The sequence below is a fragment of the Hylobates moloch genome, unplaced genomic scaffold, assembly GCF_009828535.3.
Source record: "Hylobates moloch isolate HMO894 unplaced genomic scaffold, HMol_V3 SCAFFOLD_10, whole genome shotgun sequence".
NCBI classification, from domain to species: Eukaryota; Metazoa; Chordata; class Mammalia; order Primates; family Hylobatidae; genus Hylobates; species Hylobates moloch.
In genome coordinates this window covers 100,788,239-100,801,193 of record NW_026652285.1, presented here as the reverse complement: position 1 = coordinate 100,801,193, position 12,955 = coordinate 100,788,239, and the positions used below count along the sequence as shown (strand labels likewise).

General features: G+C 46.0%; 1 protein-coding gene across 8 annotated transcripts in view; it reads right to left on the bottom strand.

The window, feature by feature from the left end:
* SPTAN1 (spectrin alpha, non-erythrocytic 1) overlaps nt 1-12,955 on the bottom strand; it is an 80,332-nt gene that overhangs the window by 21,707 nt on the left and 45,670 nt on the right. For 5 of the 8 annotated variants that reach the window (XM_058445965.1, XM_058445961.1, XM_058445962.1 and 2 more), the window contains 13 exons: nt 10,325-10,429; nt 9,847-9,870; nt 8,747-8,782; nt 7,238-7,285; nt 6,412-6,503; nt 5,655-5,799; nt 5,360-5,541; nt 3,178-3,277; nt 2,832-3,029; nt 2,605-2,751; nt 1,900-2,003; nt 1,593-1,755; nt 1,212-1,226 (listed from right to left, as the gene is read on the bottom strand). In XM_058445965.1, the coding sequence (XP_058301948.1) occupies nt 1,212-1,226; nt 1,593-1,755; nt 1,900-2,003; nt 2,605-2,751; nt 2,832-3,029; nt 3,178-3,277; nt 5,360-5,541; nt 5,655-5,799; nt 6,412-6,503; nt 7,238-7,285; nt 8,747-8,782; nt 9,847-9,870; nt 10,325-10,429 (1,359 nt within the window). The remainder of the gene's footprint in view (nt 1-1,211; nt 1,227-1,592; nt 1,756-1,899; nt 2,004-2,604; nt 2,752-2,831; nt 3,030-3,177; nt 3,278-5,359; nt 5,542-5,654; nt 5,800-6,411; nt 6,504-7,237; nt 7,286-8,746; nt 8,783-9,846; nt 9,871-10,324; nt 10,430-12,955) is intronic. The other 3 variants (XM_058445966.1, XM_058445959.1, XM_058445964.1) reach the window with 1 other exon arrangement.

Sequence of the window (12,955 nt, the reverse complement as noted above, 5' to 3'; positions counted from 1 at the left end):
CTACTACAGACATTGGCTTTGTTGATTTATCTTTAGGTAGCTGTCATTAATCAAAACACTGGGATACTGTCAGAACCCAGGCTTGACTGCAGGAAGGAATTTATTTTACTGGGAAACGAAATGGCTAGGAGAAGGATGGGCTCCTGATCCTGGGCGCCTGATATGGTTTTTATGAATCCATAAAGAAACAGAAGGTACTGAAATGCTACAAGAGACAATTGCAAGGACATAGCAGCTGTGCCACAATTCTGGGAAAAACAATTGGCTGGGTGAGAAATGCAGGGTCTCAGGGGAGAGTGTTATTTTGGGGGAAAAGAAAAACAACTAAAAGGCAGTAGTGTTGGGGAATTCTGCATCAAATGTTTCATTTAAGAGGCAGCAACTGTCAAATGATGGAGCCATCTGGCTCAATTCAGCACTAACATGAAATGTCCTTGTTACGTTCTCCCACTGCCTGATCCCAAAAGAACAAAAAGGGTCTCAAACACTCAGATATCCTGACAAAAGTCCCGTTCCCCTCTTCTTCTGTTCCTTGTTCTGGTCACCCTTTGGTTCAAATCCCATTTACTCTCTTCTCTATCTTCATTTCTTCCACCCGCTTAAGCAACTTTGAGCTACATGTTGACTGAAGTCTCCTTTCACTACCTGTTGAGTGATGTCTGCTTTTATCTTAACTTCTCATTTGTGTTCCTTGAAGATTTGGAGGTATTAATAGATCATCCGTCTCTCTACAGTTCTCTAGCTGTTCCTCTCCTGACTGGCACCTCTGGATGCCAGAGTGCGTATGCATTAAAACCCTCACACCAGACTGGCCTCCTCTGCCTGGGCCACCGAACCCCATGAGCTCATAGCAACTCTGAGCCAATGTCTACAAAGAAAAAGCTGAAGCTGATGTTCCATCTTCAAAAGGAAGCACTCCTTGAAAGAAAATGGTCAACTACTGCCCCGCAAATCAAACACTGTACAGAATTTGCCTAAGTGATAAACTGGGGGAGAGAAGGGGGAGTAAGGCGTTGCAGGCTAATTACAACAGAGAAAGCCACATCCCACAGGGACACTTGAATGGAGTGTAATGGATGATTAGAAATGAAAAGGATGGATGAAGAGACACCAGCAGACCGTGTGACCACAATAATAACAATAATCTATGCAGAGGAACACAGATACTGGAGCTCATTTAACTACAACTCTTAAAAAAATTAAAAACTTACCAGCAGCTTGGAAAGCTACAAAAATAGATTAAAAGAACAAGAGTTCAGTACACTGATGTGGACACACATATCAGCTATTAAATAGAAACTCATTTTGTCATACTTCCCCCGGGAAGCTCAGCATTTGGGAACAGTAATAGAAGGGGGATTCTATAGACTTTTATTATAGCAGAAATAGTTTTAATAGAGACAAATGAGGAAGGCAACTTTTAAATGGCTCTGAAACTTGAGTAGGGCTTTCCCACTGGCTTGGCTTACTAAAATATTTTTCACTGACTTCTCATGGGTGCAAGGAGATTGTTTTATAAATGCTTTATTTAACAAAATCTACTCAATAACATAAGGCTCCATCAAGACCAACACCCAGTCACTTCAGCTTACCTGGATGTTGGTCGGATCCTTGTATGACTCATCACTCGCTGTTTGCAGTTTTTCACTGATCCAAGCCTCAATCTCATCCACATCCCGGCTGAACTGTTGGAGGGTTTGAGATTCTCCTAGCTTTGACCTTTTCTCAATCATTTGGGCTTTCAGACGTCGCCACCTGAAAGAGTGAAACCATGAGCTCCAACATGAACGTATCTTACTGCGGAGAAGGAAGTGGGGAGAGAGAACAGGCCTGGGCCTTCATATGAGGGGATGCATCCTCTCAGGGCTGGTGACTATGTCAGTGCCACAGGACACCCACCTGTCCAAGACCTCATTGCGCCGACTAGAAATGTCTCCCTTGGCATAATGGCCGGCAGCAATGAGCTGGTCGGCAAAGGCCTGCAGAGCAGCAATCTTCTCTTCCTGTCAGGAAACAAAGGCGTGAGGTCAAGGTGGGCCTGCAGCTGGGCCCTGCCTGGACTGCCGATCTTGAGAAAAGGATAGTTATTTTGGGTGACTGAGAACTAGCTGGTGGCAGGATCAGAATACACTGACACTTTAGAAGCAAGAGTGTAAAACGCCAGAAGAAAGCTTGATTTCATTCATTACCAGAGTAGAGTTTAACTCAAGAAGTCTCCAGGTCACTCAGGTGGGGCAGGTGTTAGGATATCAGAACAGAACAAAATTAAGCTTGATAATAGGAAAATGTTGTCAGATTTACAGCAAAGTGACTTATAAATCAAAGAGTTTTACATCTTCCTTGTTGTTTGTTCATTATTCCCTAACCTACCCACACTTTCGTTTTTCCTCCCTTTGATAATAAAATATTTCTTTTCCTGTGGCAACCCCATTATTAAAATCTCAGAAATACCAGAATCTATCAAGTTTTAAAGATTATTTATGTACATATTTTTCTTAGATGACGTAGGTATTCCTTGGAGATATAACAGTGACTATATAAGCCAAGAAACAGATGTCAATCAGGAAAAATCCAGACTCCAACTCCGTGGTCCAGAGGCCTCACCTGGACGTTAATTGCTTTGTCAAAGTCTTCATGTTTTTTGATCAGAGCCTCTACGCTGTCCAGTGAGTCTCCTTTGTCTTCGGTATTCAAGAAGGCCTCCCGGGCAGCCATCCAGTTCTCAGCTTGCTCACAGTCCCGATGGAACAGCTAAAGAGGGCAACAGGCAGGTGAGAAAATGAGGCCCTTCAGCAAGGAAACACTTGGTCAGAAACCAGGAGCACACATACCTGCAGTTCAAGGCACTGATCCAGCATCATCCTGCGCTGAACCCAGGCCTTCTCCAGGTCTGCACGCTCCTGGTCAAGAATATCAAGTTTCTGCTTGATCTCAGGGCTGGCATAGTGTCCATGAGCCAACAGCTGCTGTCCAAACTGCTCAAATGCCTGGAAAGTGCCAGCCCTGGCATCGATTTCTGTCCGGTGTTCCTGCCAAAAGGAGGGAAGGGATTAGGTAACTGGCGGCAGATGCCCACTCTGACGTCAACCACCGACTCACCACAAAGGGTGGGAATGAGGCCTCTAGGGCCCTGCAGAGCAGCCACGTCTTTGCTACTCAGCAGGCAGGTCCACCCACCTGGTGTCGCTCCAGCAACGCCTCAGCTCCGGTGACATCCTTGGCTAGCTCGTCTGAGGACACCAACCCCCGTATTCCATTGATCCAAGACATGAGGTCCCTGGAAACCAGAACCCCAGAAAAATAGCTATTATATTACCTGGTAAGGAGATCTTCTGCCCAGGAAAACAGAGAACGACATAATTCTTGCCTCAGAAAGTTATCTTGGGTTAATCTAATCTACTGAATGAGGCTAGGTCTTTGGGCAAAGTGTTCAAAAACTTCTTGTTCTTCTTGTTATTTTTTTAAAAGTCCAAATTTCTCAGAGGAAAAGTCAGTAAGTTTATAATTAAGATCTTTTCACCCTCCAGAATAACAAGTTCTAGCTACAATTAAGTCTTTGATAGCGTCAAATGAAAAAGCCTTTGTTGGCCAGGCGTGGTGGCTCACGCCTGTAATCCCAGCACTTTGGGAGGCTGTGGCAGGAGGATTGCTTGAGTTCAGGAATTCAAGACCAGCTTGGGCGATGTGGTGCAACCCTGTCTCTAAAAAAAAAATAAAAAAAAGAAAAAGCCTTTCTTTAGGATTAACCCTTGAAGCCCTAGGCCTGGGCATGCATCTGATCCAGTTTCTCACAGCTGTACAACCACAAGGGCACAAAACTGAGTGTGTAAGGTCAGATATGGTATGATTCCTTTTATATGACATGTCCAGAAGAGGTAAATCCATAGACATAGAAAGCAGATAAAGGATTCCTAGTGGGTGGGGAAGAGAGAAGAGGGGGTGATTAGCTAAGGGATGTTATTCTAGGGCAATGAAAATGTTCCAAAACTAGAGAGAGGTGGCTGCACAACACTGTGAATACATTAAATGTCACTGGATTGCACATTTTAAAGTAGTTAATTGTATGTTATGTGGCCCTTACCTCAATAAAAAGAAGAAAAAGAAGACCAGCGCAGTGGCTCATGCCTGTAATCCCAGCACTTTGGGAGGCCGAGGTGGGTGGATCACCTGAGGTCAGGAGTTCGAGACTCCAGCATGACCAACATGGAGAAACCCCGTCTCTACTAAAAAAAATACAAAATTAGCCAGACTTGGTGGTGCATGCCTGTGATCCCAGCTACTCGGGAGGCTGAGGCAGGAGAATCGCTTGAACCCAGGAGGTGGAGGTTGCAAAACTCCGTCTCAAAAAAAAAAAAAAAATATATATATATATGTCTAGGGAAAAATATAATGTCATATGGCAAGGGGATGAGACAGGGTATGCCCGTACTTGCATAGGAAAGTAGAGACTTTTTTTTTTTTTTTTGAGGCAGAGTCTTGCTCCATCGCCCAGGCTGGAGTGCAGCGGTGCGATCTCGGCTCACTGCAACCTCTGCCTCCTGGGTTCGAGTGATTCTCCTGCCTCAGCCTCCCGAGTAGCTGGAATTACAGGTGTGTGCCACCGCGCCTGGCTGATGTTTGTATTTTTAGTAGAGATGGGGTTTCACCATATTGGCCAGGCTGGTCTTAAACTCCTGACCTCGTGATCCACCTGCCTTGGCTCCCCAGAGTGCTGGGATTACAGGCGTGAGCCACCGTGCCCGGCTGCGGAGACTTATTTTTAACAATCTGGCATTCAGTAGTTTGACTATTTTACATTGATTATGTACTACTTTTTTCTGTTTTTAATTTTTTTTTTTTTTTTTTTGAGATGGAGTCTCACTCTTGTTGCCTGGGCTGGAGTGCAGTGGCACGATCTCGGCTCACTGCAACCTCCACCTCCCAGGTTCAAGCAATTCTCCTGCCTCAGCCTCCTGAGTAGCTGTGATTATAGGTGCCTGCTCTCATGCCCAGCTAATTTTTGTACTTTTAGTAGAGAAGGGGTTTTGCCATGTTGGCCAGGCTGGTCTTGAACTCTTGACCTCAGGTGATCCACCCGCCTCGGCCTCCCAAAGCGCTGGGATTACAGGCGTGAGCCACTGCGCCCGGCCGTTTTTAATTTTTAAATTAAAATTTTATAATAGAGATAAGAGTTTCCCCATGTAGCCCAGGCTGGTCTCCAGCTCCTGAGTTCAAGCGATCCTGCCTCGGCTTCCCAAAGTGCTTGGATTACAGGTGTGAGCCACTGTACCCCACTGAGCACGTACTACTTTCACAATAAAAATGACCCCTACAACAAAGGCTCTATGTTCCAGAAGTCTGAGTGAACATGGCTCCGTACCGGAAATCGCTAAGGAAGCGCTGCAGGTCGTGGGAGTCACCCAACTTTGCCTTGCGCTGATCTGCACGTTTCCCCAGGCTGCTCCAGGCCTGGTTTAACTCTGTGCACTTTTCCTGCAGGTCTTCTGCTGACTCGGGATGGGACTGGATCAGGCGCTCTGCTGTTTCACCAAGGGAGTTTACCTATGGGAAGAAAGTGGTGAATGAGCTTGTAGTAAGGGGGTGTGCTCTGCAGAACAGAAGACTCTGCTCTTTCTGGGGCAAAAATGCCAGAAGATGACTTTGGGTCCTCTCACCTTGTCACCAAGAGCCGCAAGGTCCCTCTCGAAGCCCTCATGCTTGCGTTGCAGGGCCTGGACACTGGCGAGATCATGTCCATAATTGTCTGTGTTTAGAGCTTGATTCTTCTCTTCAATCCATTCTTTGGTTTCATCAGCATCTCTAAAGGCGAGACACATTCAGGTTAAGAAATGCCGAGTACAACTGCCTTGATTACAGGACAGACACTAAAAAAATTTTATTTATTTATTTATTTACTGAGACGGAGTTTCGTTCTTGTCACCCAGGCTGGAGCACAATGCACAATCTCGGTTCACTGCAAGCTCTGCCCCCACCGGGTTCAAGCGATTCTCCTGCCTCAACCTCCCAAGTGGCTGGGGTTACAGGTGCCCGCCACCACGCCCAGCTAATTTTTTTATTTTTAGTAGAGGTGGGTTTCCCCATGTTGGCCAGGCTGGTCTCGAACTCCTGACCTGAGGTGATCTGCCTGCCTTAGCCTCCCAAAGTGCTGGGATTACAGGCATGTAATCCCACGCCCAGCCTAAAAAAATTTATTTAGCTGACATTTGTATATTTGTCTGTGGCTACCACCAATAACTCTAAAAAGCAAAAGAATTCACTTAGCAGGATTTACTGAGCATCCACCCTGTGTCAGATATAAACATCAGTAAGAGCCAGCCATTGCTCTAGGATCTCAGTCAGCAAGCTTGGGGGCTGTCAGGAAACCAGCAGTCACCTGTTTCTCCCTCTCCCAGCCCAGGGCTGACCCCTCACCTGTGGAACCTCTGTACTTCATGGGCGCTGCCCAAGAGCTGGCTCCGTTCCTCGGCCAGCTGCTGTAGGGACCGCCAGCGCTCATTCAGCTCCTGCAGGACAGCAAAACATCAGCTCCACTGCACTCCCTCTCCTGTCATGTCTCCAGTCAGACTTTGGGAAAATGACTTTGCTTGAAGGAGATGCTAGGGCACATATAATTTCCTGTTTCCAACCTTCCTCGCTGAATAAATTAGTATACAATATTCCAGTAAGAGCCAACCAAAACTAGCTGTGCTTGACAGCTTTAGCACCCACAAACACCTGACCTAGGCATCCCCTCTGAGGCAGCAGGAGAGACACAGCTGACTTTGCCTTACTCTCACCTCCTAGCCTGGGGCCTGGCAGGTAGCAACTGCTTCCTAAGTCACAGCTGCGTGGAGAAATCCCAGCGAGTCTGCTGCCTCCCAACACCCAATCAGCAGACTCTCAGCCAGAGCAGGCCTGGGAAGAGCCGGCATGCCACAGGACCTCACACTGCAGGCGGCAAGGAAGCCGCTCACTGCATTCCTGAGACTGTACTCCTTCCAGCTCCCTGCCCTACTGGAAATCAGAGGGAAGGCTTGCTCCACTGTTGAGAACCGGTGGGCTCTTGACCAAGAAAGCCACCACGCTACCCAGCGGCCACGAGCGTGCTGATGTTTACTTAGGACATGCTTGGACCCAGCAGAGTTGAGATATGTCACAGGTCACCCGGTTGACAAGAACAAGAGCTCTGCTGTAGACAGGGAAGGAAGATAGTAGAGAAAACCAGGGGAGATCAGAGGAGATGGTCACTGCTTCTTACCTTGATGGAATTAAAGGTGGCCACGGTGTGAACCATCAGACGAGCAGACTAGGTAGGGAGGAAAGCAGAAGGCAAAACTAATCAAGTGTCTGGCAGTTAGAGATCTGAGCTGCAAATGTCATTGACGAGGTCCCTGTGATCAACCCAAATTACCTTAAAGGGATACTGGCAACATTCTTAACAGAGACATCAGTAGAAGTGTCAACTACCAGAAGGTCATGAAAATACCCAAAGTGCACAATTAGACTCAGCTGAGTAATTAATTTTATCTGATGAAGAGTGAAAAGAGAATGGTAAAAACCACAATTCTAGCAGCTAGTTGGACAGAAAAATACCTAAAAGACTAATGATTAGTGTCATTTTCTTGTCTATACTACAGGAGAACATTCCAGGAAAAAAAAAAACCCTAAATTTAACAAATGCTGGCAGCTGAGACTGTTTAACGGCCAGGAGCGCTAATAATCACTTTCACCTCCAATTATAGTTACGGGGTTGCTGTTCTTTTTAACAGTATCCCCGTTGAAGGGCAACGGCTTTACCAGAGGGAAAAAATAAAGCAGTGAATTAGCTTTCAACAATGTGCATTTCAACAACGTAGCTTTCAACAACATAGATACCTCTAAAAATCTGAAGTCCCTTACGGCTAGGCATGGTGGCTCACGCCTGTAATCCCAGCACTTCGGGAGGCCAAGGTGGGTGGATCACCTGAGGTCAGGAGTTTGAGACCAGCCTGACCAACATGGTGAAACCCCGTCTCCACTATACAAAAATTAGCTGGGCACAGTGGTGTGAGCCTGTAATTCCAGCTACTTGGGGAGGCTGAGGCAGGAGAATCACTTGAACCTGGGAGGCAGAGGTTGCAGTGAGCTGAGATTGCACCACTGCACTCCAGCCTGCGTGACAGGGTAATACTCCATCTCAAAACAAAACAAAACAAAACAAAACAAAACAAAAAAACACACCTTCTCCCCTGTATTCTTGGTCAGGGATGGCCCATTCTGGTTAAGCCATATTCACACCCGGATTTGTCCAGAAAAATGTCTACTGTAGTGGGGAAACATCTCATTCCTCCCTTTACATCTCTGTATTGGGCATCTCTGAAGCCTTGCTTAGGCCACAGGATAAAGAGGCCAGGCAGATGGTGAATGAAGGCCTGCCCTCCTTCACATGTGCAGTTGTTCTCATGTGCACGTCATTTCCCTTTGGACCGCCTCTTACTGGTGGGACCCTGCCAACGACAGTGCTCCCTGCCACAGCATATCCGGCACCAACACGGGTAATCAATGCAACCTAACTGTACTGAGCATTTGACAAAGACACTCTGCTTTTGTATATTAAGCATCACATTTTAAGAGTTAACAGATTCGGAAAGAAACCAGCCCAAGCAAGTCCAGAAATGACTAAAGACTTAAGACAAGCTGAATATTCAGAGAAAGGCACACCAGAAAAGGACATATTTCATGATCTCGCAAAACTCTTGAAAACAATAATTTGCAAAGGCGTTCTTACCTTCCACGGGGAGGCTGTCTTGGAATCAGTTTCATCCTATTCAAAGGAAGAGGAATTTAGGCAGCCAAGCAATTGACCATGAAACAACAAAGCACCTGGCCTTTCCAGCTAATGACTCTAGTTTCCCCCAGGGGAGATCCCAGCTATTAAAACATTAACCAAAACAGCATTTTCCCTCCATAGTTTGGCTGGTAACAAACTACAAGGCTGGTTAAGAAAAATTAAGCCAACAAACAGGAGAGAAAAATTCTAATTTTTTATCCAGTACAAGAAATGGACAGAATAAAGAAATTTAATAAGAAAACCACCAACTGTTCTTTATGTTGTACTCATTGTCTGCAAAGGGGTAATAAACAAACCTAAAGATAGCTATAGAAAAAGTTTTAGAAAACTGAAGAGACAAAGACTTTTTTTTTTTTTTCCAGAGCTGCGCTTTGTGTTGCATGCCTGTTGTCCTAGATACGTGGGAGGCTGAGGTGGGAGGATTGCTTGAGGCCAGGAGTTCGAGGCTGCAGTACGCTATAACTGCAGCTGTGACAAGCCACTGACCTCCAGTATGGGCAACAAAGCAAGACCCTATCTCTTAAAAACAAAACAAAACAAAACAACCTTTTTTGTCTTTTGGAGAATGGCAAATAGAAATCAATTTCTGGGCCAGGCGTGGTGGCTCACATCTGTAATCCCAGCACTCTGGGAAGCTGAGGTGGGCGGATCACCTGAGGTTGGGAGTTCAAGACCAGCCTGGACAACGTGGTGAAACCTCATCTCTACTAAAAATACAAAAATTAGCTGGGTGTGGTGCCACATGCCTGGAATTCCAGCTACTCAGGAAGCTGGGACGGGAGAATCGCTTGAACCTGGGAGGTGGAGGTTGCAGTGAGCCAAGATCACACCACTGCACTCCAGCCTGGGTGACAGAGTGAGACTCCGTCTCAAAAAAAAAAGAGATATCAGTTTTTGGTGTTTTCCACAAATCTTTACACACAAAAGGCATCTGAGGTTCAGGAACAGCAATTCTGATGAAGTTCTTGGCTTGATATTCTTCCCAAGATTTAAGTCCTTTTTATGTTCAAGATCCACATGCAGCACCCGAAACTTACCCTGGGCATCATGCCATACACCTCCTACAAGGAGAGAGAGAAACCAGTTTTATTATTAGAAGAAATGCACATCTCTCAAGAATATTCATTATGGCCAAACCTGGAAACACAGGAGAGAATTCCAAAAAGACAAATGGAAATGCCAGTCCAAATGTCCAGCAGAGCTTCAAGTATTTATATATAAACCTTTTCTTTGAGGAACTTATGAAATTACCATTAGTTAATGCCTATATAAACATTAAATATTTAATGAGCTTACGGAGAAGACAGGAGCCCCCCCCCCCAAACCAAATGAAAGTGAGGGATATTGGTATAAAGAAGTTAATCAAAATGGTTTTGGTCACATAGAGGACCTGACCTACAGCCAAGCCACAATTCTGTGTTATGAAACACTGCTTGTTGGGCAGTGACAGACACAGGAGGAACAAAGCTGCATCCTTACAGCAACAGAGCCTCACTCCAAGATGGAGACACCTACCTGTTGTTGCACAGCCTGCACCTCCTCTGCCATGAGACCTTCAGACTCCAGGTCTTCAGCTACCTTGTTAATGTCCTTCAACCGTGACTCATTGGCCTTCAGGTCCTTTAAAGCAAAAGCCATAATAACTAAAACCCAAAATAGCAAGCCAAAGTCAAAGGAGACAGTCACAAACTATGGCTTGAAACTTTAAGGATTCTTCTACAAGGGCCTACCAAAAAAAAAAAAAAAAAAAAGATTAAAAAAATAAGCTATGGCTGGGCACGGTGGCTCATGCCTGTAATCCCAGCACTTTGGGAGGCCGAGGCAGGCGGATCACCTGAGGTCGGGAGTTCGAGACCAGCCTAACCAACATGGAGAAACCCTGTCCCTACTAAAAATACAAAATCAGCTGGGTGTGGGGGCCCATGCCTGTAATCCCAGCTACTCAGGAGGCTGAGTCAGGAGAATCGCTTGAGCCTGGTAGGCAGAGGTTGCAGTGAGCTGAGATTGTGCCATTGCACTCCAGCCTGGGCAACAAGAGCAAAACTCCATCTCAAAAACAAAACAAAACAGGCCGGGTGCAGTGGCTCACGCCTGTAATCCCAACACTGGGAGGCCGAGGTGGGTGGATCACGAGGTCAGGAGTTCAAGACCAGCCAGGCCAAGATAGTGAAACCCTGTCTCTACTAAAAATACAAAAATTAGCTGGGCGCGGTGGCAGGCGCCTGGAATCCCAGCTATTCAGGAGGTTGAGGCAGGAGAATCGCTTGAACCCGGGGTGGGGCAGAGGTTGCAGTGAGCCAAAATCGCACCACTGCACTCCATCCTGGGCAGCAGAGCAAGACTCTGTCTCAAAACAAAACAAAAACAAAACAAAAAAAGCTATAAGGATCTGTTCAACAGGTATCCCTATGGATTGGTTTTCCCAGTCCTCAGATAATTATTGGACTCAAATTTACTTCATTAACTGTAGTTTTTTCGTTTTTTATTTTTTTTGGAGACAGGGTCTCGCTGTCACCCAGGCTGGAGTGGAGTATTACAATCATGGTTCACTGCAGCCTCTACTTCCCAGGCTCAAGCAGTCCTCCTACTTCAATCTTCTGAGTAGCTTGGACTACAGGCACACACCACTATGCCCAGCAAATATTTTTATCAAATAAAGACTTTTTTAAAACCTCTTTTTGGCTTTAAAAATGTGATGAGACCAGGTGTGGTGGCTCACACCTTTAATCCTAGGACTATGGGAGGCCAAAGCAGGAGGATTGCTTAAGGAGTTCAAGACCAGCTGGGGGCAACATAACCAGACCCCTATCTCTACAGAAAAATTTTTTTTCTTTTTTTATTTTTTTTCTCTAATGAGACTCAGTCTCACTCTGTTGCCCAGACTGGAGTGCGGTGGCGTGATCACGGCTCACTGCAACCTCCGCCTCCCGGGTTCAAGCGACCTTTGTGCCTCAGCCTCCTGAGTAGCTGGGACTACAGGCAGGTGCTACCACGCCCAGCTAATTTTTGTATTTTCAGCAAAGATGGGTTTTCGCCATGTTGGGATTACAGGCGTGCACCACTGGGCCACGCCAGAAAAATTTTTTCAATTATAATAATGGATGTGGTAGCCTATGTCCATAGTCCCAGCCACTCGGGTGGCTGAGGTGGGAGGATCACTTGAGCACAGGAGTTCAAGGTTACAGTGAGCTATGATCATCCCACTGCACTCTACCTTGTGTGAGAGAGTGAGACCCTATCTCTAAAAAATAAATAAAAACGAGATAAAATTTTAATGCACAGTTACTATAGGAGAAAGAAGCACTCCCTCCTCATTTTAATTTGTTATAAGAATCCTTTTACGTGGTGGAATGGATAAACAATGTGTAGTATATCAGGCCAGGCACGGTGGCTCACGCCTGTAATCCCAGCACTTTGGGAGGCTGAGGCGGGTGGATCACAAGGTCAGGAGATCGAGACCATCCTGGCTAACACGGTGAAACGCCGTCTCTACTAAAAATACAAAAAATTAGCCAGGCGTGGTGGCGGGCGCCTGTAGTCCCAGCTAATTAGGAGGCTGAGGCAGGAGAATGGCGTGAACCTGGGAGGTGGAGGTTGCAGTGAGCCGAGATTGCACCACTGCACTCCAGCCTGGGCGACAGAGCGAGACTCTGTCTCAGAAAAAACAAACAAACAAAACAAAACAACAAAAACCAAAAACAATGTGTAGTGTATCAAACAGTGAAATATTATTCAGCAATAAAAAGGAATGGAGTACCAGTATGTGCCACAAAAAGGATGAACTTGGAAAACATTATGGGCCGGGTGCAGTGGCTCACACCTGTAATCCCAGCACTTTGGGAGGGCAAGCTGGGCAGATGGCCTGAGCTCAGGAGTTCAAGACCAGACTGGGCAACATGGCGAAACCTTGTCTCTACAAAAAATACAAAAATTAGCTGAGCATAGTGGTGCATACCTATAGTCCCAGCTACTCAGGAGGCTGAGGCAGGAGTATCACTTGAGCTCAGGAAGTGGAGGCTGCAGTAAGCCGAGACTGGGCCACTGCACTCCAGCCTGGGCAACAGAATGATACCTTGTCTCAAAAAAAAGAAAGAAAATATAAACAAAAGAAGCCAGTCACAAAAAGTCACATAACGTGATTCCATT